General features: G+C 51.2%; 1 protein-coding gene across 1 annotated transcript in view; it reads left to right on the top strand.

Annotated features, from left to right (window-relative positions):
* Positions 1–20,602, top strand: part of TG (thyroglobulin) — a 235,997-nt gene that overhangs the window by 30,212 nt on the left and 185,183 nt on the right. Inside the window, exons 17-22 of the mRNA XM_027560798.1 lie at positions 3,584–3,796; positions 5,071–5,225; positions 6,517–6,673; positions 8,771–8,995; positions 16,736–16,885; positions 18,985–19,155. Coding sequence (XP_027416599.1) covers positions 3,584–3,796; positions 5,071–5,225; positions 6,517–6,673; positions 8,771–8,995; positions 16,736–16,885; positions 18,985–19,155 — 1,071 coding nt within the window. The remainder of the gene's footprint in view (positions 1–3,583; positions 3,797–5,070; positions 5,226–6,516; positions 6,674–8,770; positions 8,996–16,735; positions 16,886–18,984; positions 19,156–20,602) is intronic.

Here is a 20,602-nt window from a genome sequence, read left to right as displayed (position 1 = left end):
AAGGGGTCACCAAAGGTGTCAGGACAGTGAGGGAAGGAGGGGAGACAAGGGATCTGCATGAGGGATTGCAGTTGACCCCGTGACGTTGAAACTCTGTCTTAGCTCAGTTCAGTTCAGTTCAGTCACTCAGTGGTGTCCGACTCTTTGCAACCCCATGGACTGCAGCACAGCAGGCTTCCCTGTCCATCGCCAACTCCTGGAGTTTACTCAAACTCATGTCCATTGAGTCAGTGATGCCATCCAACCGTCTCATCCTCTGTCGTCCCCTTCTCCTCCTGCCTTCAGTCTTTCCCAGAATCAGGGTCTTTTCCAATGAGTCAGTTCTTCGCATCAGGTGGCCAAAGTACTGGAGCTTCAGCTTCAGCATCAGCCCTTCCAGTGAATATTCAGGAGCTCAAACCAAGGCGAGCCCTTGTGGCAATCTCCCGAGCCAGTGAAGCTTGGGTGCTGGCCTCCTGGGGGTGCCAGGTCTTGGTCTCCCCATCCTCAAGTGGGGAGGAGGGTCCAGACGGCAGGATCTCAGTGGGGGGACCTCAGAGGCGTCCATCCCAGCCGGGGAGCTTCAGGAATCAGTGGAGGTGTTGATTTATCTATTTTTGTTTCTACTTTAAAAGATCATTTGGGTATAAAATATTGAACTGTACATGAATGTATAATATTGAAATACATTATTAGTTATTAAACATATTATTGAATTATCAATTACTTACCTTTACTTTTTCCTTTGTTCTCAAGTCACAGGACACTGGAGTCATTTTAAAATGTGTGTGCACAAGTAGGTTACATTATCTGTGACTTCTGTTTCAGAGCAGTAAATGAAGACATTGCAAAATATTTATTACAAGTTGGGATGTTGGGTCTGGCACGGTTGAGAAATGCTGCACAAAATGACTAATTTTATGGCAGTTGCCTTTCTTCTGTTGTTCTTACTGTTTTGTTGCCTTATTATTATTATTATTATTTTTAACATTTGCAGTCTTTAGGCAACATTTTGGAACTGCAGACACATTTAATTAAGTCTAATGATTTCTATGTGTAAAGAGAATTTTTACATTTGTAGAGTGATATTTATATTTGTAAAGAGACAGGGGAGTCTTCAAAAGAAGGGTGGGAAGGAAGAGTCAATGCTCTCTTCGCGGGGCTCTGTCTCCTTCCTCAAACCTGCGGTGCGTGCCCAGGGCTCTCACTACACGCCTTTTCTCCCAAGACCTTGAGTCTCCCAGTCTCTATGGGTTCTGTTCAAGACCCTCAGCCACTGCCACCATGCAGGGAACATAGCAGGTGCTCGATGGGTGTTTATGAGAAGAGCCCCCTGCCGGGTGTTGCCGAGAGCAACGAGTGTCAGCCTTAGCGTCAGACACATTGAACTTACAGGACATCGAAGAGTGGTCCGCACTGTCGGGACCCAAGGAACAGACTGCTGAGTGTCCTGCAGGAACAGGTCTGGGAGCACAGCTCTTCTGGGGTCTGAAAGACCCCCTGTGTCTTGGCCCTGCCAGGATTCCATGATTGTAGCTCACCTGTGCAGAGATTCACCTACTAAAACGTGCTTGTCACATCATACGCCCCATTTTTGCTCCCCCAGGGATGCAGGTAAATAGATAGAAGAGTCCTACTCTCCATTTTATAGATGGCAAAACTGGGACTCACAGAGGGTCATTAACGTGTTGAAAGCCACCCAGCTAGCAAGTGGAACAGCAAGCACTTTGAGTTCCCCAAAGCTTCTTCCTGCTGACTTGCTACAGAGTCTGGGGAGAAAGCTCAGATGACGGGGTCAAACAGATAGACCCAAGTGTCAGCTCTGCCAGCACCCTTGCTGGGTAACCCTGGGCGAGTCCCTTAATCTCAAGTTCCCAATCTGTAACTTGTGGGCATGGGGAGGGGGAATCATAGCTATTTCTTATCACCATTGTTAGGGTTAATTCAAATAGTCTCTGTAAACTGCTTAGCCTGGTGGCTAAGAGCCAACTCCATGAGCCCACTGCAAATGCCAGCACACAATCTTGTCCAGAGGCCATTGTCCTTATTAGACAGGGGCCCAGGCTGCACCCTGAAGATCCAAGTGAGTCATTCTCCATCCGAGGACCCCAAGTAACCTTGAGTCATGTGAGGCTTGCAAGCTTTAAAGCCAGATATATACAGGCAGCAAGTCTGTGCTCTAGAGTCAGATAATTAACTATCTTTAGCCAGGTATGAAATTGTCACTGACCATGTCTGTTTTTTAATTTACTCATTCATCTATTGATTTAACACACACTCCTGGAGCTTGTGGTCCAGGTCAGCCTTGGGCCCTGGGTAAACAGAGGAGAGACGTCCTCTCCCCTTCTGTGGCTCAGTCCAGCGGGGAGCCTGGAATGCAGATAGTCTTGTATAATTGATCACAAGGCAGTCTACTCCAGGAGGCCTGAGGGCTTGGATAAAGGTGGCTAAAGCAAGCCTGGAAGAACTGTGAAAAGTGTTAGAAAGTTAAAGGGGTTGAGCTGATAACTGACCACCCAAAAAGAAATCTTCTAGGCAGATAAGCAGATAGAAAAAGGAAGGACATGGGCTGTACAATGCATATGGTTGGGAAATAGCAACTCTGCCCTGGGGCAAAGCGAGGCTGGAGAGGAGACCAGAGCAGAGAGGAAGTCAGGCCAGCAGGCACTCGGGAGACTTGAGAACTGAGTCCAGCTCCATACATTTCTCTGCTGGCGGGGGGAGTGGATTGAACATGGAAGCAGAGGGCAGGGGGTGAGGCCCGAACACACGGAGCTGTGAGGAAGCTTCAGTGGCCGTTCAGGGAGAAGATGACGCATGTCTAAATAAAGGATGTACGGTGGGGAAGAAGAGAAGTCAAGAAGCTGTGAGCCACAGCTGAGCTGGTGGGCAGAGGCAGTGGGACCCTCTGGGTTGGCTGCCATGTTTCTGGCTAAAGGCACCAGGCTTCAAGCTGGGGTTGCTGAAGCTGGAGCAGGCGTGGGAAGGCATGGGCAGCAGATGCTGAGCCTGGCCCTGTTGGCTCTGAGGTGGAGGAGACTGGGTGAGAACTGGACTTAGAGATGAGAAGGTGCTCCAGAGGGCCTGAGTGGAGTTGAAGATGTGAGAGTCATCTCTGCTCAAAGTGAAGTCGAAGTTGAAGTGAAGTCGCTCAGTCGTGTCTGACTCTTTGTGACCCCATGAACTGTAGCCTGTCAGGCTCCTCTGTCCATGGGATTTTCCAGGCAAAAATACTGGAGTGGGTTGCCATTTCCTTTTCTGCTCAAAAGTGCTATCAAAGTGTTAGTCATTCCATCATGTCTGACTCTTTGTGACCCCATGGACAGTAGCCCGCCCGTCTCCTCTGTCTGTAGAGTTCTCCAGGCAAGAATACTGGGGTGGGTAGTGTTCCCTTCTCCAGGGGATTTTCCCTGATCCAGGGGTGTCTGTTAAAATGAGAGGATGGGATTAGCCAACAGGAGGGTGGAGAGGGAGCGGGCAGGCCCAGGCTGGCCTGAGGGAAGGGAGGGTGAGGGGGGCCGTGCTCATGAGCAGAAATGGGAGGTGGAGGCGCTCAGCATTGGTGCCGGGTAGGTGCCCACAGCCGCCCCTTTCCTCCCCCCAGGTCCGCAGTGCCCGCTGCCCTTCAGCGTGGCAGACGTGGCTGGTGGGGCCATCCTGTGTGAACGCGCCTCAGGCCTGGGCGCGGCCGCCGGGCAGCGGTGCCAGCTACGGTGCAGCCAGGGCTACCGGAGTGCCTTCCCACCGGAGCCGCTGCTCTGCAGCGTGCAGAGGAGACGCTGGGAGTCCCGGCCGCCCCAGCCCCGCGCCTGCCAACGTGAGTGGCCCCAGAAAGGTCTGCCCGGAGTCCCGCTCCCCACCCCCAGGGCTTGGGGCGGAGGCCTTCATTTTCCCCACCTGAGGGTAGCGTGTGGCATCAGAGCAGGACAGAGCGCTCAATGCAGCATTGTCTTCTAGAATGATCCAGTGTGCTTCCCAGGCCCCTGGGGCAAAGCTTCATTTGTGGCTTCTCTGGAGCAATCTGCTCCCTGAGACACATTCCACTGTTTCTGGCTCCCATGGGAAGTCCTGGATACAGGACTATTCTCAAGGTGTAGATGCTTCAGTGGCCATGTTGGTTACTATGATGCCGACAAGCTCAGAGTTGCTGATCTGGCTTCTGGGGTCACAGTGACACTGCCACACCAGCCTCCCCCCTCCCCGCCTCCCCTCAGTCCGTCTGTAGCTCCAGGCTATGGCGTCTGTTCTGATCACTATGGACCTGGGCCGTATTTAAATATGGGCAGCTCCTTTCTCCTGCTCTCACAGCGAACCCACTTTGACATGTTCGTGGCTGTGACATGACACAAAACTCTGACTGTGTCCGCCTAGGCAAAGGCTGGCTGTACTTACTCACAGCCAGGCAGGGCAGGGGTCAGCACAGGGCAACAGGAGGGGCATTCAGGAGAGAGACCCAGATTCTGGGACTGACTGTCACAAGGCTCTGGGTGGCTGGCAGGGGGGCAAAGGACACAAATTTGTCACAAAGCATTCTGAAATAGAGAATGCTATCCAGAAAAAAGTTCAGAATGTGATTTGGACAAATAAGTGACTTGTCCCCCTGATGGTGACTGAGTAGCTGGAAATCAGAGCTAGACTTGTTGTGAGTGAGGGACTTGGGGGAAGAGAGGCGTGGGTCCTGAACTCCTAAAATGGAGTGCAGGCTTCCTGTGTACGTTTGTGCAGGTTGCACACTGCACAACTTCAGTCTTGCACATAGGCTGCGGTATCTACTCTCAACTGGCCAAAGCAGGTGTCATGGCCCTGTTTGAGTGCAAGGTATTATGGAAGATTTTCCAAGAAGAATGTCCAGGACCTCAGCCTGGGTTTAGAGGCTGAGGCAGGACTGAGCTTGCTGTGAGGGTGCTAAGTGATTTCAGAGACAAGCTGGCGTGCTGGAAAGTAGCTAGACCCAGAGGCTGACAATGCAAGATGGCAGCACTTGTGAACTCCAAGTAAAATGAAGAAGGGTTCGTTTTGCAGAGAAAAAAAAAACAAAAGAACCCCATAGCTCTTTGTCCTTGTCTGCTGACCTCTGGTGCTCGCTCTCAGGGCCCCAGTTCTGGCAGACTCTCCAGACCCAAGCGCAGTTCCAGCTCCTGCTCCCTCTGGGCAAGGTGTGCAGCGCCGACTACTCAGGCTTGCTGCTGGCGTTCCAGGTCTTCCTGTTAGACGAGCTCACGGCCCGCGGCTTCTGTCAGATCCAGGTATGTGCCCACAAGCGGGGCTCGGACTGAGCTCAGGGTCTTTGGGCAGAGAACCTCAGGGCTCAAATGAACCCGCAGTTCAACCCTCATTCATTTCACCCACTGAGACCCAGGATGAGAAAGCAGCTCAGACAAGACTAATGACACAGAGGTAGAGGTGGGATTGGTACCCATCTCACTGGCCATTCTGTCTGCACACAGATGCCACTCCAAATGTGTGCCAAGCACTTAGACTGTGCCAGGCACTCTGCACCCCTTGGCATGGCATAGCTAATGCAGACCTCATGGGGACCCTATTATTATTACCATTTTGTGATGAGTTAAAATAGTTGGGCAGTCACACAACTGAGAAATGGTAGAGCCACAGAATCCTCTGCTTTTACACAGCACCTTCTCATTCACCTTCTCATTCACCTCTGACGCCCCAGCTTCTGATAAACTGACACCCCCAGGACTCCACACAGAAGCTCCTGGCGGTTGCTTTTGAAAGAGCATGATGCAAACAGTGCACAGAGAGGCTTGTGTGGATCCCCGGCCCTGCCTGGTGCTGCCCTCGAGTTAACCGGGCCCTACCACCATCCATCCTCCCACCCTCCCCTGCAGATGGTCAGCGGGCACTGTGGAGCGTGCTTAGGTGGAGCAAGAAGCCAGGCTGCGTGGTCACACTGGAGGAGCCAGTGGGTGCTTCCCGGGAGGGAGGGTCGTGTCCTGCTGGGTGTGGGTCTTGCGAGGACTTGGGCAGTCGGCAGAAATTGTTTCTCCAGTGAATTATGGCCCCATGAATTTGGAGTGTCTGAGCTTTCTTTATCTCTGTGTGTGTGTACACACGCGTGCCCTTTTTATTATTTTCTGAGAATCTTTACATTTTTTTCTAAGTGTATTTTTGTGGTCTATCTTATTTTCACATATACATGTATCTATTGTTTTTCAATCCTTTCTCCATGTACGTTGGCTCTTAACGCCACTTAACACCTCTGTCTACAAGCTGTGTCACCAAGGCAGGTGATTCAACCTCTCTGGACCCAGAACCTCAGTTTCCGGCTCTCTCAAGGCTGCGCCCTCCCAAATGGCTCCCACGAGGCGGTGGGGGTGCAGAGCAGCCTTTCGAAGAACAGGGGAGGGCCCGGGAGTTCCGATCGCCCCGGGGCCAGCTCCCAGGTCAAGGGTCAGTCTTGTTCTCTCCGGGAGCTCCTCCAACAGTAAGATAAGCCAGTTTCGGTGCCCGGCATAGGCTCGGCAAAGCTGGCTCCCGGCTTCATGTTCCTGAACTCCCGTCTGCATCTCCGTGCAGGTGAAGACGGCGGGAACCCCTGTCTCCATCCCCGTGTGTGACGACTCCTCGGTGAAGGTGGAGTGTCTGAGCAGGGAGCGGTTAGGAGTCAACATCACGTGGAAACTGCAGCTTGTGGATGCGCCCCCCACCTCTCTCCCAGACCTGCAGGACGTTGGTATGTTTTCTTACACTGCTGCCCTGAGACCAAGCAGACTCCTTGGGTCTCAGTGTCCCCATCCGTCGGATGGAGCCAGTGCGGCCCCAGAGCCTCCCTGTGGGGCCAGAGAGCCCATCACGTGCCTGGCCCGTGGGTGGAGCTGGTTACTGAGAAGTTTATAAAAAGCAGTAGAGTTCTGGCCCATAGCTGACTAGTGCTAAATATAATAATACCCTCTGACTGCTTTTGAGAATGTTTTCTAATTCTTCTCTTGGTTTTCTGGGCACAGAGAAGGAAGACACATGTGAGGAAGGGGACAATGAGGTAGGGTGAGGGAGTCCTTGTTGGTTTATAATTTTTGCTCATTCTACTTCCAATCAGAGAACTTCTCAGACCACTGACACTGTTTACATCCATCAGTACACTATTTGGAACTGTGCAGTGATGGTATGGATGAATTGAGAATAGAAAGACTTAAGAGGGAGTAGCGTGGACTTTATGATTGTTATTCTGAGCCAGGGTGGGACACAACCCATGGTCTTCTGACTAGATGGTGAGAATTTCTCCTATTTCTCCTGCACTATCTTGGGGCCAAACACCCAGGGTCAGGCCTGGGTGGAGCTTGACCACTGCTCTATGAGGGAGAAGTCGAAGAAGAGACCAGAATGTAACCCAGGAGGCAGGCTGTATGTCAGCCATTCTGCAGTGCTTGTGACAGTAATTATTAATACCACTCCTCCCCATAGCATTATGAATTGTGTTGTTGTTATTTAGTCTATAAGTCATGTCAGACTCATTTGTGACCCTGTGGACTGTAGCCTTCCAGACTCCTTTGTCCACGGGATTCTCCAGGAAGAATACTGGAGTGGGTTGCCATGTCCTTCTCCAGGGGATCTTCCCGACCCAGGGATTGAACCTACATCTCTTACGTCTCTGCATTGGTAGGCGGATTATTTACCGCTGAGCTGCCAGAGAAACCCCAGCATTATGAATTAGGAGCCCCTTTTTGTTGTTCTCTGGCAACAGGCTGCACAATTTGGGTGTGTTTGAAGCTGCAGATGGATGTGATGTTTATTCCTGGCATCCACAGCCTGGGGCTTCCTTCACAATAGTCGTCGTGGCGGGGACGTTTGTTGCATGCTGGGGTGTTCCAGCTCCAGGTGTGGGGCTTGCCCACCTGCTTCCTTCCTAGGAAACCCTCGTAGTTCCACAGCTGGAACATTGCCAGCTTCAAGCTGAACGTTGAGGTGGAGGCTCCACTTTCCCTTCGAGCGGCCCCATCACGTCCTGTCTTGTAATCCCCACCAACCTTAAAAGGGGGCTTCCCAGCCCATTTTTCAGATGGGGAAACTGAGGCTCAGAGATGGTGGCTTGGCAAAGGCTGAGACAGCTGTATACCTGGATAATGCACATTAGATGAGTGACTGGGATCCTGATATTCTCTACCAGCGAGGGTCACATTGCATGCGTGCTTGCAAAGTCACTTCAGTCATGTCTGATTATTTGCGACCCTGTGGACTGTAGCCCACCAGGCTCCTCTGTCCATGGGATTCTCTGGGCAGGGATACTAGAGTGGGTTGCCATTCCGTCCTCCAGGAGATCTTTCCAACCCAGGGATGGAACCCTTAAGTCTCACGTCTCCTGCATTGGCAGGCAGGTTTTGTCCCATTAGCACCACCTGGGAAGCACTGAGGGTCACACTGCTGTCGCAGAAATAGCACGAGCTGGAGACCTGGATTGGAGTCCTATACGAGCTTCTGATTCTGTGTGACTTTAGCATGAGCTTGAGACCTGGATTGGAGTCCTATACGCGCTTCTGACTCTGTGACTTTAGCACGAGCTGGAGACCTGGGTTGGAGTCCTATACGCGCTTCTGATTCTGTGTGACTTTAGCATGAGCTGGAGACCTGGATTGGAGCCCTATATGGGCTTCTGATTCTGTGTGACTTTGGGTCAATCAAGCCCCTTGTCTGAACCTCAGTTTCTCCGTCTGTAAATTGAGACACGGGGTAAGGCCTGTGTCTCCTTTCAACGTGGACATTCCGGAAGCTCTGCACCTGAACCGACCCCAGCAGGAACAGTGAGGTGACACCCCTGTCTCCTCTTGTCTTGCAGAGGAGGCCTTGGCAGGCAAGTATCTCGCTGGGCGCTTTGCAGATCTGATCCAGAGCGGAACATTCCAGCTTCATCTGGATTCCAAGACGTTCTCAGCAGACACCTCCATCCGCTTCCTCCAAGGGGACCGCTTTGGCACCTCTCCCAGGACACAGTTTGGGTGCCTGGAAGGATTCGGCCGAGTCGTGGCCGCCAGCGATGCCAGTCAGGATGCACTGGGGTGTGGTAGGTGCCTCCTGTCTCCCTGGACCACTGTTACTGGGCCGTGCCAGTTTGGGGGATGGCCACAGAGCTCTGACGGAGGTTATTCTGACATGCAGAGTGGGAACCCTTCATTTATTTGTTCAGTGGAAGCGTTTCAGATGTCTAGCTGTGAGTGTGGGCATGTAGTTATCGCCCACCAGGTAGTAGCTAAAACTGGGAGCAGCATGGCAGAAGGAAGCAGCCCCGTGTTTGGGGTTATCCATCCTCTTCACCCTTGCCAAGCACAGACCCGTAGCCTGGGCTGCACTGCGTTTGTGGAGAAGGCCGGCGTCCACCCTGTGCATGCTCTGTCACTTATCCCAGTCTGGTTACAGCAGTACCTTTCTCACCACCATCCCCGGATGGCCAGCAATCAGCCCAGGGCATGGAGGCTCGGGGGCAGTGAGTCCTGGTGGAGGTCACGGGGCCATTCTTGGCCTGACACACGAGCAGCCTTGGAAGCACCCTCACTAACCCGTGCCTGCCGGCTCCCTGAATGGAAGCTCTGTGTGTTTCCTGTCGCTGCTATAACACGTGGCTGCAAGCATTGCGGTTTAAAACAACACCTGCTTATATGCTGCTGTTCTGTGGGTTTGAATTCTCACATGGGCCAAATCCAGGTGTCATCTGGCTGCATTCCTGCCGGAGGCCCTGGAAGGGAATCAGTTTCCTGCGTTTTTTTCCAGCTTCTAGAAAGTGCCCATGTTTCTCGGCCCTTGGCTTCCTTCTTTCATCTTCAAAGCTGGAAGTGCTGTAGTTCTCAGGCCGTTCATCTGCCATCACAGCTCCCTTGGACGCTTCTCTCGCTTCTTCTTCTTTTTTTTTTTCAAAGTAATGGTTGTTTAAATTTTTTATCTATCTATTTATTTATCTTTGGTTGTGCTGGGTCTTTGTTGCTGCAGGTGGGCTTTCTCTGGTTGCTCGGGTGAGGGCGGCTCTTCCTTGCGGCGTGCAGGCTTCTCGCTATGGCGGCTTCTCTTGTGCAGCGTGGGCTCTGGGACAGACAGCCTTCAGCAGTCGTGGCTCACGGGCTTAGTTGCTCCTTGGCATGTGGAATCTTCCCAGACCAAGGATCGAACCCATGTCCCCGTGTTGGCAGGTGAATTCCTATCCACTGTAAACCGGGGAAGTCCATTCTTTCATTTCTTTTCTTTAAATTTATTTTTTAGTTTATTTTATTGGCGTGTAATTGCTTTGTAGAGTTGTGCTAGTTTCTGCTGTACAACAAAGTGAATCAGCTGTATGTGTGACTACACACAGCTGGATAATTCAGCACACTCTCCCTCTTTAAGGCCAGTTGACTAGCGACCTTATTTCCATCTGCAACCTTGGACTCCCTTTGCCACGTGACCTCACGTGTTTACAGTTTCCAGGGACTAGGACGTGGACCTCTTTGGGGGCCATTGTTCCATCTGCTACCGAAGCTTCCAGGGTCTCACAGTGAGAAGCTGCCTCCCACATGACGTGAGACACAGAAGCTTTTTTATGGAGCTGAAGAGAGAGGAGATGTTTCTCAGTTATTTATTTTTCCACTATTGATATTGGTTGCCACACAAAAGCTACAAGGCCTCTCCTCTCGTGAAATCCATGCCAAGTTCTAAGCTCCACACTAGATATCACATGCTGCTAACTCAGCACAGAAACCAGAGACAATGCTTCTTGCTAGTGTTTACAGAGGATCTTGCAGTTGACAAGGCATCGTCGCCAATACTCGGCCATCACAGTTGCCCCCAGTGGCAGGTCATCCCCCCACTGGACAGGTGAAGGGGTGGAGGCCAGATGAGGGGAGGCCATGGGTCTGCAGTGCCTAGAGCAGGGCTGACTCAAAGAAGGGGTTTGGTTCTCTGTGGATGAGTCACCCTAGGTCCTCCGGGACCAGCCCTCATGATCCTTCCACCTGGAAGAGCTGCCCAAACAAAGAGAACAAGAAGCAGAAGCAGGTGTGGATGGTGCCACCCCCTAGGGTAGGTGAAGCAGGGTCACTGCAGTGGGGGTCTCTGCAGCACCTGGCGCTGGGTCCTCAGACTCACTGTGAAGGGCCCTGGGCTCCGCTGCCAAGAAAAGACTCGAGTGTGTGTGAGGGTGTGTATGTGTGTGTGTGTGTACATCTGATTATACATATTGTGAGTGTGTGTATGTGTGAGATAATGTGTGTGAGTGTGTATATGTGTGTGTGAGAGAGTGTGTGAGTCTGTGTATATGTGTTTACGTGTATGAGTGTGTGTGTGTGTGTGTGTGTGAGAGTGTGTACATATGGGGGTGTGTGTGTGAGTGTATGTCTGAATGTGTGTCTGTATGAGTGTGTCGTGTATGTGTATGTGTGAGAGTGTGTGTATGTGTGAGAGAGAGAGCGTGTGTGTGTGTGTGTGTGTGTGTTGGGAGGAGGGTGTTTTCAGGATCACCCCAGGTGGTGTTGATAAGGGGTCTGAGAGCCCCCTCTGAGGCTCAGTGACCTCGGGTGCCCCCTCTGGAACATGCAGCCAAGAGGTGGGGCAACAGGAGATGGCGAGAGGGGCCTGTCAAGTGCCAGTTCCCCATTTCCTTGTAAAATAAAGGGGGTGGCCTGGAATCTGGGCCTGGGTTTTCTCTAGGGACCTTGAGTGACGGTTAGATGATCATTTCCTGTCTCCCAGGACAGACAGTCCTGCTCAAGTAGTAGATGGGAGGAAAAGCTGAACCAGGAGTGCAGGCAGACTTTCCTGGTGGGGTTGAGCAGTGAGGGACCGGGAACCAGAACCTGGCCTGGGGTGACCAGGCTCCAGAGAGTGGGAGCCCCAGGGTGGGCCTGGGGAAGGGGCCGAGAGAAAGGTCTGGCCGGGGCTGCAATTGCTCCGGGAGGTGGCCACCTTTCTCTGTAAAGAGCCAAAGCAAGTCTTTTAGGCTTTGCAAACCATTCTCTTTCTGTCTCGAGGACTCAAGTCATCCATAGTGGGGAGAAAAACGCTGTATTCTAAGTAAAAGTTCATTTGCCAAACAGCAGGTGAGCAGTATTTGGCCCAAAGGCTGCAGTCCGCCCATCCTAGCTCTACATAAACCTACATTCTGTTTGTCAACTGCGGCAGCTTTTTACTGATTCACAAGGAATTGTTGAGCACACCATTCATCCCCACCCCTTACTCCAAATGCTCAGAAAGGTCCAGAGTGGAATTCACAAAAGCAGTACCAAAAGCCCCGGGTTTTCTCCAGTATCCGTGATAACATCCATCCTCTACTGAGTTTCTGGTCCAGAGAGTCTAATCCCATGGGATGGACAAAGCAGTGGGGAGAGTACAATTGACAGTGTCAGGAAGCTGGAAGTCTTGGAAGTCAGATCTGGGTTCAAGCCATGGTTCCACCACTTTCGCAGTGTGAGTTCTTGGGACACTGCCCATCTTCACTAGGAATCATCTGGAAACCAGGGACAGTAATATCTATTTCATGGTGGGGGGCTGCAATTTGCATAGCAGAATATAATCGACACAAAGCACGTCTATTCACACATAGTGAAACTTCAGCAGATGGTTTTGTTGTCAGTTGGCTACGTGAGATTTCAACTCAGCTGTGCTGGTTCCAAAATCTTTGTTCTGTCCTCAGATTCACAAGTCTCCCTTCTCAACAAGGGCTCTTGGTGAAATCATGCCCTCTGATCCTTGTTTCTGTTCTAATTGACTCTTTTCCCTTCTGAAGTGCATCTGGAACACAGCTGTGAGGCTACAAGCAGAGCATTGTCCTGTGGAGATGAGGCAGGGTTTCTGTGTGCCGTCTTGGGGGGTTAATCTGGATGGTCCCCTGGGAGGGCAGTGACTCAGGGGGACCAGTGGGAGTATCTGCCTCCCGTGACTCCGCCAGGCAGGGCCGTCTTGACCTACGCAGTACCTGCTGCAGGAGCGGGAGGCTTTGTTTGCAACACCCATGGGGTCAGTTACGTTCACCCTCTTGCCTCAAGGCCAGCCAAATGGCTTTCCCTCGGAATTACCTGCGGGCAGCCTTCATGCCAAATTGGCCCGTTAAGGAGAATCCCAGGGAAACGGTCTGGATTTTCCATCTTTGTTCTGGACAACATTTGCTCACTCATTCACTGCAAGTTCTTATTATAGAGCTAGTTCTCTATGGATTTTTTCCTAAAGTAACAAATTGCGTCTTGTTTCCTTCCCCCCTTCCTCCTTTCCTTTCTTCCTTCCTCTTTCTTCCTCCCTCCTTCTTCCTTCCTTCCATCTCTCTATCCATCCGTCCATCCTTCCATTAATCCTTCCATCCATCCATCTTTCCATCTATCCCATCCAAACTTTCAAAATGCAATTATGTGTCAAACACATAATGTGAAATACTCAGGGAACCAAAAGTCATAGCCTTATTTTCAAAGAGCTCACAGTCTAGCTGAGGCAAGGTTAAGTGAAAAGACAGCTAAAATATCATGTGAAAAGCCTTTTGCATCATGGTCAGGGCAGTCAGAGAAGGCTTACTGAGCTAGCAAAGGCTGGTGAGTAGAAATTGCTGCTTGGATAAGAGCAGACAAGCAGTGGTGTGTATGTATGTGTGTGTATGTGTGTGTGCGCCCCTGTGTTGAGGCTGCTAAAGTGATGGACACTCCAGAAATGGAGATTAGTGCAAAAACAGGCAGTTAGGAAGTGCTGTGGATTTTATGGGGCCAGTGCACACACAGAGTCGAACACGACTGAAGCGACTTAGCGGCAGTAGCAGCACATGGTTCGTGCGGTTGGAGAATGTGGGTGTGGGGAATGTGGCAAAAGATGGAGCTGGAATGGTCGGCGGGGACCAGCGTGGAGGTGCCTGGGGGCACAGCAAGGGGCTTGGTCTGGTGGGGTCACATTAGGGGAATTTTAAATTGGAGAGTGACAGGGCCAGGCCAGGGGTGGGCTTGAGCAAAGCGGGCTAAGGAGGGAAGGAGTGTTCCCTGTCCTCAAGTAATTTTCTTCAGCACGAATGTAGCTGTCTGATTTGGGGACCCTGGGATCCGGTTGGCAAGAAGGATGGCATAACCCCAAAGCTTTGCAAAACTCACAAACTCGGGCCAAATGGCCTCATTTTACAGAGGAGGGAACTGAGGCTTCAGGGGTTTTCCAGTAAGTTCCATGAGGGGATTTAGCTGAAGGATAAACACCCAATTGTTTCTGTGAAGAGGACCTACCTGCTAGAGCAGGAGGCTCACCGTGATGTTTACAAGGGTTTGTTTGGGTGGAAAGGACACTTGACGTCAGAGATGGAGAGAAACACAACACGGCTTCCTTGTGCGTGGTCGAGAGCCCTTAAGTTTACGGCAGCAAAGATCTCAGCTTTCATTTCTCTGCCTCTTCAGCTGCACCCGGGGTTCGGAGGCAGCAATTCAGGCTTGCTGCACAGGTTTTGTTTTCCTTCAGCAATGAACTTGGAGACTGCTTTAAAAAAAAAAAAAATGCCCCAGCACGGAGGTAAAAATACTAGAGATGATCAACAATGTGACTCATAGAAGTAACGAAACTCCACTCTGAGCGAGGGTGTGCATGGTGCCGGGCAGGCCGGAAAACACACGGTTCTGTTTCCAAGATGGGCCTGGGTTTCTGATTTACTCAGAAACACTACACGCATATGCATACGCAGGAGAGTAGCTGTCAGATCCACGCGGGCTCTGTTCTAGCTGGTCCCACATGTATGGGCTTCATTTCTTCGTCAAAAGAAGGTGGTTGAATTGGTGGGTGGAGAAAAGGCTTTGGTTTGGTGAGAATGGGACTGCGATCCCACTCGTATCTCCTCGCTGCCTGGTTGAACTTGACCTTGAACATCAGTTTTCTCCAGACTAAAATGGCACTGATACCTTTTCCATAATGTGGTGACCGTGAAAGGTGGTGCTGGTGACACACCTGGTGCCGTGCTTGGCATATTCTATGACTTTACTTCCCCACTGCCCTTTGCAGCGGGCAAAGGGGCATCATGCATGAATGTCCGGAGGCTCAGCTTTCTCATCTGTGAAATGGGGGTAACATGCAAACTCCCGTATGTGCTGAGGTGATGTACATGCAGTAGGTACACAGAGAAGCGCCAGACACCAAGACAGTGCTCCCAAGAGCAGGCATGCTTTTGACTCCCACCCTCCCTGAGTAACAGCTCACTTCTTCTGGAAGTTACTTGACCAACTCTCAGGAGCCCAACCCTGAACCAAGAAAAAAGGCAAGAGGGAGCCTCTTTCTGCCATCCCTTGTCTGAGCTGTCCGAATCAGTGTGGCCAAGTTCATACCCTTGCCGGGGAACAGAGCTCTTGGACGCCAACTTAGAACCTTTAGGAGACGGGCGTCTGTCCAGTTTGGGTTTCTGTTTCCCAGCTCGTATCCTGTTGGAGGAAGCACAGTAAGAAGGGCTGCGAGTGTTAGAGTCAGAGGGACAGAGGCCCCGAGAGTCCGCAGACTGACAGGGGCACACAGGCAGAAGCAAAGGAGGGGAGGGAGGCGTCCAGGGTGCCCACAGGAGCAGGTCCCCACTCCCAGGGTCACACCTGGGGTTTCTGAGGAAATCAGAGCCTCAATACCCTGACCATGAGGGCCTCTGTCGATCCCATGCCCTGGGCATCTCACCTCCTGGTGGCCCCAGGTCTGAGCCCCGCCATCACTGAGTGACCCAGAGGAAGAGGCCATGTGAGTGGAGTCAGATAGTGCTGAATGGTTGAGATCACCCCACAGGGAGGGCACCCTGTGTAGAGACAGCAGGAGTTGAGGCTACAAGGAACAACTCCCTCACCTGTAGACTGAGCACCTGTGGAGTCTGGATTATGGCACATGCTATCTGCACATCACTACCACACTCCAGTGGGATAATATAATGAATCCCTATTTTACAGAGAGGGCTTTCCAGGTGGCTCATTGCTAAAGGATCTGCCTGCCAGTGCAGGAGATATGGATTTGATTCCTGGGTCGAGAAGATTCCCCTGGAAAAGGAAATGGCAACCCACTCCAGTATTCTTGCCTGGGAAATCCCATGGACAGAGGAGCCTTGCGGGCTACATCTGTGGGATTGCCAACAGTTGGACATGACTTAGTGAATAAACAACAAAATGTTATAGAGGAGAAAATGGAGCCTCAGAGAAGTCCACAGTCATTTAGGCACAGGGAGGAGGGGGACTTTATTGGGTCTGTCTGACCCCAAAGTTTGCACCCCCCACTGTTTGCCACCACGTTCCCATGGCAACCTCTTTAAAGGTTTAAACCTTTTTGGTGCTCATCTTTAAAGATGTTCTCCAACTTCATCTCATGACATCCTTCTCTTTGTCCACTAAGCTTTAACTCAGTAGCTGGCTCTGTTTGGCTTTTCTCTTTCCATTCCTTGGAGAATCCAAACTTATTCCTGGCTCGGGATTTTCTCACTTGCTGTTCCCTCTGTCTGAAATTCTCTTCTGCATCCTTGCCTGGCATACACCTCACTCATCAGGTCTTACAAGTTGTCTCTCAGAGGGGCCTTCCTCACTATCATGCCCTCTGCTCCTGCTTAATCTCACTCGTATCTGACATTCTTGTCAGACACCCTCTCATCCTACCAGCCCTTTCAGCTCCTGGAGAGCAGGAACCTTGTGGAGCTTCTTCACGGCTTATCCTCGACTCTTGGAGCCTGAAGCACAGTGCATTCTCAGTGGGCATTTGCTAAATGAATGAGTTCTTGTCTGATTTTGGAATTTCGCAGATCCAATGCATTCTGAGGTTGTAATTGTACAGCAGGTGTCTTGTTTTTTAACCTCATTGCTCTGTTGATCTCTTCCAGTCAAGTGTCCGGAAGGAAGCTATTTTCAGGATGAGCAGTGCGTTCCCTGTCCTGCTGGATTCTACCAAGAACAGGCAGGGAGCCTGGCCTGTGTCCCTTGTCCTGAGGGCAGAACTACCGTTTATGCTGGAGCTTTCAGCCAGACTCACTGTAAGTCCTCACGGGTCCTGCCCGAAAGAGAAACGCTACAGTGCCATGCGATCCAGCAGGACACCTCAGCCTCGGCCCTCCTGGAATCTGGAGACAGACAGTTCTTCATTTGGGGGGGCTGTCCCTTGTGTGAGAGGATGTTTATTCAGCAGCAGCACTGGCCCTTACCTGTCAGAACCTCCTTCATGCACACCAAATTGTGACAACTGAACTGTCTCCAAACAATGCCAAGTATCTCTTAAATGGGGGGGCAAAATTGCCCACCCTTGAGCACCACTGGGTCCATAGCATAATCAAAGGGGCACCACCTTTGAATGTCTCTGCTCTGTTAAAACCCAGGCCAGACATTTTACTAGTGTTGTCGCAGTCAATCCTCCCAATTCTCCTTTTAGATAAACATTATGAGCTCAACTTTTACATGTAAGAAAGCCAAGACTCATCTGACGAGACTTAGCTGAAGTCGCTCACCTAGTGTGAAAGTTGCCCCAAAAGTGACATAACTGGCCTTTGATCTTGGTATTGTCTGATTCTGAAAGTTCCAATTTTTGTAAGTCAGTGTTATCAGATTTAGACGTGGAAGATGTTTTCCACCTACGGTCACCACCACCATGTAGCTCATATTCCCTTTCTGGGCCCATGGATCTGTCGGGTCTGTGCATACGGTGGCCTTCCCGTATGTCATGTGATTTCACTCGGCCTGTTTACTTAACAGTCACCTGGGGAGGGTTGGGTTTTCCCTCGCAGGGACCCATATCTTGCCTCGTTGTGCATCTTTTCATGATACTCTGAAATGGTGTCAACATGAGGCAGCCGTGGCTACTACTATTTGAAATCTGAGTCGTGTTTGGAGTTGTAAAATAATTAATCAAAAGAGATCAAGTCCCCTTCTGTGATAGAGGAGGTCTTCTTTGGTCAGGAGAGCAGTAGAAATAGGGCGGTATTTCCAAGGAAGTAAGAAGTCAGAGGATTTCCCGAGGCCGGAAGTCCAGCATCCCTTCTAGAGAAGAGATTCTTCCCTGGGAACACAGCGTCCTTGATGTTCACACATGGGTTCCAGTCACTGCAGTCTGGGATGATGTGAGGTGCTGTCACACGGCCCGAGGGATCCTTTCTGGGAAGGGGTTCCCTGCCACGCGCTGGTCCTTGTTTGTGGAGGGCATGCTGCATACACATACGGTGGGCAGCTGAGCAGGAGGCGGGGGCTCAGGACCCCCGCCCCAAACGCATTTGCTCCCCTTTGCTCCCCACTCTCCCTCCTACTGTTGTGACCTTGGCCGAGTCACCTCCTTTCTCTGAACGTCCACTTCCAGACATGGCGGATCAAGACCAGATACGTATTTCTATTATAAATCACAGTATCAAAGCCCAGGGTGGGCAAGGCGGGCTTGTATTACGTACGTGTCAGACACTGAGCAAGACACTGGGCTGTAACAGGAAGCAGACCCAGGTGAGGTCCCTGCCCGCTGGGGAGGGAGGCAGACAGCTGCGAACCAGCCGTTCTGCAGACTGATGGAAATAATCATCGTGCTCTCAGCTCTGAGCAGAGGTGCAGGTCCAGAGGAGAGGGTGTGGCACTCAGGCGTCAAGGGACATCAAGGGACTTCCCTGAGGAAATGAGGACTGGGTGGCAAAGAGTTAACTCCCTGAGAACCGGGGAGAGCTGGGCACCAGGAGAAGAACCAGGGGGCAGAGTCAGGGTCAGGGTCCAGAAAGTGGTATCAGAGCCGGTGGTACCCACTGATGTGGACACACAGGTGCGGTGGAGGGTCAGATGGGCGGGTCCAGGTCACAGAGGCCCTTGTGGCCCAAAGGCGAGCCCAGACATTGTCCTGTGGTCAGGGTGGGGACACTGACAAGTTTGAGGCTGGGGGAGTGTGCCTGGCTCAGACATGGGACTTGGATGTCTGATCAAGGACTGGGAGCCGAGCAGATAGGGGACCCCAGAAGCACAACACTGATAGTTTTTTTTGGCCATGCAGAGCCAGAGATCGAACCTCTACCTGCCCTGCCATGGAAGCATGGAGTCTTAACCACTGGACCACCAGGGAAGATCCAACGACACTGATGGCACTGATGGCTATATTCATCTTTGGTTCCAGGTGTCACCGACTGTCAGAAGAATGAGGTGGGCCTGCAGTGTGACCAGGACGGCCAGTACCGAGCCAGCCAGAGTGACAGGACCAGCGGGAAGGCCTTCTGTGTGGACGGCGAGGGGCGGAGGCTGCCCTGGACGGCGGCAGAGGCCCCGCTGGTGGACGCCCAGTGTCTGGGTACGCGCAGGCCACTCATTTAGCCACTCCTGGGGACAGGGTGTGCAATCCCACTCGGCTTTCTAAAGTGGGAGAGACACGCAAGATGTGTTTGTCCCAGCCTTTTATTTTGAAAACTTCTAAACTACGTAGGTATTGAAAGATTAGTAGGATGAAAAAATATTCATCACTCAGATCCAAAAATTGTTATTGTTTTGCTCTTTCTCTCTTTTAATCACTGGAAAAAAAAATTTCTGACATCATGAAACCTCACCCCTAAGTATTCAGCCTCATGAGAAATGAATTTAAAAGCCATTCATCTGCTGAGGTTTCCTTTCTTGTGGGCAGCTTGCCCCCAAAAGTGGTCAGTGTTTCTCCCTCAGTGGGATGTTAGGGGAAGACCCGAGGGCCAGTCTTTCTTCCAGAACTTACTTGCTGGGTGACCCAGGGAAAATTGCTCAGCTTCTCTGAGCCTCATGACTCCAGCAGCCTCCTCCTCACTTCCTGAGACACAGTGAGGGTCAATATCATCCTATGAAAATGACAAACATTCACTGAGCCCAGCTCTTCGATGAGATAATGGATACAAAAGCCCTGAGTAAACTTACAGGTGTCCTACAGTCCCAAGTATAACAGGACAGGGCTCAGAACTTGTTTAATCCCATGGTGCCCTTTACGGGTCTTGTAATGCTGGGCAGGTCCACTTCAACAGTTTCCCCATCTGCAAGATGGAGATGAAATGACTTAGCAAAGAACTAATAAATGCCAAGGATTTGTGCACGTGTGTCCATGAACAAACTTTCACGTCCATGGATAAAATCTCATGGCAAATCCAGTGAAAATCTTTATTGGTTTTTTCCACAATCCCTCCTCTTGGGCAGAAATAGCAGTCAGGGGAATTAGAGCTTTAAGGACAGTTAGAGCTTTAAGGACTCGGTTAGGCCGATTTTTGCTGTCTTTTACAAATGAGGGAGAGAACGTTCTCAGAGGGAAGGCCACTTGCCCAAGGACCATGGTGATGACTGCTGTTCTGAGTGCTTACATCTTAACTCCAGCCCTCTTTGCATCCCTTCCACCAGCTCAGCTGTGTGGATTGTAACGCACACTTTGTAAAGCATTTCCTGGCTTGCTCTGGCCTGCATTCATCTGGAGCAGAAAAGCCCGTTCAATCAGTGGCATCAGAAACGTTTACAAGGAACACAGCTAGCTTTGCCAACTTTGATGATGCCTCCCTGAGGTGCTGTAGGAATAGCCTCCAGATAGGTCCTCCGAATCTCTGGCTTCTTAAGCAAACCTCCAAACTTACTCAGCAATAATACTGGAGACACAATGAATGAATGGCTCTAATTATCTGGGCTTCTTCAGAACTTATGCTTCTTAGATGGCTCAGTGGTAAAGAATCCATTTGCCAATGCAGGAGATGCCGAAGTCACAGGTTAGATTTCTGGGTTGGGAAGATCCGCTGGAG

The sequence above is a fragment of the Bos indicus x Bos taurus genome, chromosome 14 (genome assembly GCF_003369695.1).
Source record: "Bos indicus x Bos taurus breed Angus x Brahman F1 hybrid chromosome 14, Bos_hybrid_MaternalHap_v2.0, whole genome shotgun sequence".
NCBI classification, from domain to species: Eukaryota; Metazoa; Chordata; class Mammalia; order Artiodactyla; family Bovidae; genus Bos; species Bos indicus x Bos taurus.
This window is presented reverse-complemented; position numbering and strand designations above follow the sequence as displayed.